This window comes from Centrocercus urophasianus, unplaced genomic scaffold, assembly GCF_019232065.1.
Source record: "Centrocercus urophasianus isolate 14NV4802_14NV808 unplaced genomic scaffold, USGS_Curo_1.0 seq_187, whole genome shotgun sequence".
Lineage (NCBI taxonomy): Eukaryota > Metazoa > Chordata > Aves > Galliformes > Phasianidae > Centrocercus > Centrocercus urophasianus.
The window spans coordinates 8,388-13,165 of NW_024884741.1; the positions used below are offsets into that span (position 1 = coordinate 8,388).

Below are 4,778 nucleotides of genomic sequence, written 5' to 3' on the forward strand. Positions count from 1 at the left end.
TGTGTCCCTCCGTGTGTCCCTCCGTGTGTCCCTCCGTGTGTCCCTCCGTGTGTCCCTCCGTGTGTCCCTCCGTGTGTCTGTGTCTGTCTGTATCTGTGTGTGTCTGTCTGTGTGTCAGGGCACTGACACTGGACACATCTCTGCCTGTTGGTTGAGCCGTTGGTCCCTTCAGTCTTTATTACAAGTATCTGCATTTACAGCATTTTCTTCTCCGTCTCTTTTAGCTGCAAAGACATTAAGAGGCTGCTGGTGAGCTTCATGTACCTGCAGAGCCTTCTGCAGCCCAAGAGCAGGTGAGGTTCTGGCAGATCCCATCTCCTGTCTGTAATTCAGGGATGGAAGGGAGCGTTCCCTGCAGGAATGCAGCGTGCTGAGGTTTCTGCCCACGTGTCCAAGCCCTGTTGAGCCCCATAACCATGCAGGAGAGGGGAAGAAGATGGCCCTCCAAAGGAGTTCTTCCCTTCTTAAGCCAGCAGACGCTTTTCTCCTGGCAAGTTTTTCTCCTGGCTGAGTTGGGGCCTGCAGTGTGGCCCAGGGTTCCACCATCTGCGCACACGGCGCCACAGGTTGTCTTTGGAAACCTCTCCCAGATGGCAGCGAGCAGCAGGACCCGATTGTGTCAGAGCAAAGGGAAAACTGCCCAGCGGTGATTTCAGTAAAACAGAAAGTGCTTTGGGGATCTGAGAGTTCTGGGAGCTGGAGAAATGCGAGGAGTGGATTTCCTGGGTCAGTTGGCTCTGAGATGTGTGTGGCAGGACCGCGCTCCCGTGCCGGTGTGCAGCCGGGGCAGCGGCAGTGAGCCCTCAGCACCACCACCCCCAGATCTCCCTGTGACCCCTGTGTGTGTGTGTGTGAAGGTGTTCTGGTTATTGTTTCTCTTTAGCTGAGCAGCTTTGGAGAGGAGAAGATCACAATTCCTCCCTCTTCCAGTACCTGCTGCTGCCTGCAGCGTCTGCTCCATCGCTCTGTGCTGCGCAGTGTGAAGCAGAGCCCACGTGCGGCCGCGGCCGGCTCTGGGTGCTGCCACGCAGGCATTGCTGGCAGTTTGGCTCTCAGACAGTAATGTCAGCTCCTTTTTTCTCCCTGCGAAGCTCTTTGGATTCTGAGCTGACATCTCTGTGCCAGTCCGTGCTGGAGGATTTCAACCTGTGCTTGTTCTACCTGCCTTCCCCTCCCAACCTGAGCTCAGTGAGCGAGGACGAGGAGGAATACGAGAGCGGCTACTCCTTCCTTCCCGACCTGCTCATCTTCCGCATGGTGATCATCTGCTTCATGAGCGTGCACAGCCTCAGGCGTGCAGGTGAGCGGCGCTTTGTGGGGACTCCCAAAAACCTGTGTGGGGCCGTGCAGCGCTGCGGGGCGGGAGCCGCCTCAGCTGGGTTCTGGGCAAGCCGCTGCTGCCCTCGGCCTCACCGAGCTGTCCTTGCAGGCTCCAAGCAGTACAGCGCCGCCATCGCTTTCACTCTGGCCCTCTTCTCTCACCTCATCAACCACGTCAACATTCGCCTGCAGGCGGAGCTGGAGGAAGGGGAGAACCCGGTGCCGGCGTTCCGCAGCGATGGCGCAGGTCGGTGTGGTCGTGCTCCTCCCCACCTTCCTGCCCCCGGGGGTGCCTTCGGTTTCTGGCGGAGCTCATTATGCGCAGAACAAAACCGTGGAGGTTTTCCCCCTGCAAAGAGTCAGCTTGTAACCCTTCCCAAAATGCAAGGCTGGGCTTCTTTCAGCCAACAGCAGCAGCAACAGCGATTGATTCCTCTTTGCGTGGCTGCCGGCGCGGCAGCTGGCTGAAAGCAGCTGGCCCAACTTGTGCTCCTGCCCTGCAGGGTGGATGATTTGGCTCTCAGGGAAAGCAGGGGAGGAGGTGGGAGATGGCGGTGTGTTTTTGTCAGCCTTTGTCTGAAGGCAGCAGCGCAGTCCGGGCTGCAGGAGCCCGAAGGAATCTGGGCTGCCTGAGATCTCTGAGCTCCTTCAGAGGGCGATTCCTTCCCAGGGCTCTGTGCTGATGGAAGCGGTGGTGAAACCTGCTGCTCGGGAGTGGGAAGGAGCTTGTGTGGAGCGGCTGCTCTTTCCTGACCGTGGTTCTCACTTTCCAAACCCGCAGATGAGCTGGAGCCGCAGGAGCCCCTCAGCGCCACGGAGAAGGAAGGTGAGGCGGAGCTGCCCAATCACCACCCCAGAGAGGAGGAACGGAAACACGACTGCAAGAAAAGCAAGAAATACTCACGGCTTTCCTGCCTGCGCCGCCGCCGGCACCCGCAGAAGGCGGATGAGAGCGACCTGAGCGAGGGCTTCGACTCCGACTCCAGCCAGGGCTCCACGAAGGGCAGCGACGGCTCCGACAGCGGCTCGGAGAAGAGCGACGAGGAAGCAGAGGCCGCTTTTGACGTGGAGACGGACTCTGACATGAACAGCCAGGAGTCGCGGTCCGACCTGGAGGACATGGAGGACGAGCCGGGCAAGGAGGGCAGCGAGCGAGGCCAGAGCGGGGCCAGGGAGGGCCTAAAAAACGGCGTGGATGGCAGCGGGTCGGGGGACTGCAAGAACACGAGCGGCTCTAAAATGGAGAGTGCGGATCCAGCCGTAAACGGGCCCGTGTCCCTGAGCGCCAGCGACGCCAGCATCGCCAGCAACCTGCAGGCCATGTCCACGCAGCTCTTCCAGACCAAGCGCTGCTTCCGCTTGGCCCCCACCTTCAGCAACATCCTCCTGAAGCCCAGCACCGAGCCGCCCGCCTTGAAGGGCAGCTTGGCTGGCAAGCCCTGCGTCAACGGCGATGTGGAGAAGCCCAGCTCAGCAGAGCAGGGTAAGGAGCCACACGTGCTGCACCACTGCGCTGCGAGCCCTGAGCTTCCAGCGCTCTGCTCACCAAGAGCTGCTGCTCTCCATCGTGAAAAGGTGCAGCGTGAATCTCACGGGCAGAGAGCGATGCGGGGAGCGGATTGCAGGTGAAGGAGGGATGGTTTGGCTGGGATTTCAGGGGAAGCTCTGCAGAGAGGTGGGATGGGGCCCTGGGCAAGCTGGGCTGGCAGCAGATCTGGAGCTCAGTGATCATCAGGCTCCCTTCTGACCCGGCCATCCTGCGGTCCCTGAAAGCTCTCGGGTTTGGAGGTGGGCACCCCTGCAGCAGCAGGCCTTGGGTCGGGGCTTTTCTGGAGGAGCTCCCCCTGCAGCCCTGTGCCCCCAGCAGAGCAGAGCAGAAGGCTGCGGGCAGCCGGTGCTGTAATTCCAGCTGTGTGCTGAACGCCTCTGATAGCTCCAAAGGGAGTCCCAAAGCTGCTGGAAGTGCTCCTCCTCCCCGCAGGCAGTCTCTGCCATCGCACGCAGAAGCAGTGCAGGTGCAATCCAGGATGTTCTCCATCACCTCTGTGAGCGGGGAGCGAGGGCCGTGCGTGCAGAGTGCAGTAGGTGAAGCTGAGTTCTGTCCTGCCATGAGGAGCGCTGGGGGGAACCAGGAGCAAAGGAGAGCTGATGGGCAGCACCGTGTGTCTCACTGAAAGCACACCACGTCTGTTGTTCCTCCCTGTGCACCCAGAGGCCAAACTGCAGCCCAGGGTTTGGAGGGGCAGCGCTGACGTCCGTGGTTCTGCCTCACGGCTGCTTGGTGGGATGGGGGAAGGAAGGAAGCTGGTTGTGCTGTGTGCAGCGCTTCCCTTTCTGCGTCCCAGTGGGATGTGCAGATGTTGCAGAGCTGGAAATGTTGCTGGAATAGCGTGGCTGTTTGATGGGTGAAGAACTGAGTGCAGAAAGCGGGGCTCAGTGGTTCCATGTGTGGATGGAGCTGGGTGCTGAGAGGTGTCCCAGGGGTCGGTGCTGGGGTGAAACTCTTCCGTATCTCCATCGGTGACATTGACAGTGGGGCCGAACCCTCAGCACTTTGCAGATGGCACTGAGCTGAAGGGGTGCAGTGACACAGCAGAGGGATCTGGGCTGCGGGCCCAGGGGAAGCTCACGGGGTTCAGCAGATCCAAGTGTGGGGTCTGAACCCGGAGTTGGGGCGGCTCCGTCAGCGCTGTGAGCTGCGGTTTCCCCGTGCGCTGCGGGGAACGGGGCCCTCAGGTCCTTTCCAACCCTAAGAGGTCTGTGATGGTTCTGGGATGCCTCAAACCCAGCACTGCTCTCCTGCTGCGCAGCCTCGCTCCTCCAAAGGCTTTAATGTTCTTCCCCTCCTTTCCCAGACGTGTCTGACTCTGAGGAGAGCGTGTTGAGCGCCAAGTCGTGCAGGAACGAGCGGTCCCTGCAGGAGAAGCTGGAGATTGTGAGCAACGAGGGGCTGCTGCTCACCGTCAAGGTGTTCCTGGACTGGCTGAGGACAAACACGGACTTCATCATCATGTGTGCTCAGGTGGGGGAGGCTCTGGGCTTTGAGCCTCAATCAAGGTGGTGAAATTCGTGCTGTTTTAAGGCGTTCTGGGGTCTGTGGGAGAGCCCGAGTGAGCGTGCAGCTCTCCTCATGGTTTTTTTTTGTGGCTTTTTGTTCCTGCAGAGCTCCCAGAGCCTATGGAACAGGCTGTCCGTGCTCCTCAACCTGCTGCCTTCTGCTGCCGACCTGCAGGAGTCAGGTATGGAGAAGGGCAGCACAGCACAGTGCTCCCTTCTGCCTGCAGCCCTTTGCTTACCAGGGAGGGACTTCGTTGTTGTGCTGTTTTCTGCTCAAACCCCTCTGGGGTCACTTGCCATCCCTTAGGCATCAGCAGGTAGGGACCTCTTCCACGTGTTACACAATCACAGAACGGCCAGGCTTGGAAGGGACTCCAGGATCACGGAGCTCCAACCCCCCG

The 4,778-nt window shown here is 60.0% G+C and overlaps 1 protein-coding gene across 1 annotated transcript in view; it reads left to right on the plus strand.

The window, feature by feature from the left end:
- SMG5 (SMG5 nonsense mediated mRNA decay factor) overlaps window positions 1–4,730 on the plus strand; it is a 13,111-nt gene extending 8,381 nt beyond the window's left edge. The window contains exons 9-14 of the mRNA XM_042820230.1: window positions 225–293; window positions 1,092–1,300; window positions 1,430–1,567; window positions 2,102–2,803; window positions 4,176–4,342; window positions 4,484–4,730. Coding sequence (XP_042676164.1) covers window positions 225–293; window positions 1,092–1,300; window positions 1,430–1,567; window positions 2,102–2,803; window positions 4,176–4,342; window positions 4,484–4,684 — 1,486 coding nt within the window. The 3' untranslated portion in view covers window positions 4,685–4,730. The remainder of the gene's footprint in view (window positions 1–224; window positions 294–1,091; window positions 1,301–1,429; window positions 1,568–2,101; window positions 2,804–4,175; window positions 4,343–4,483) is intronic.
- Window positions 4,731–4,778: the final 48 nt, after the last annotated feature.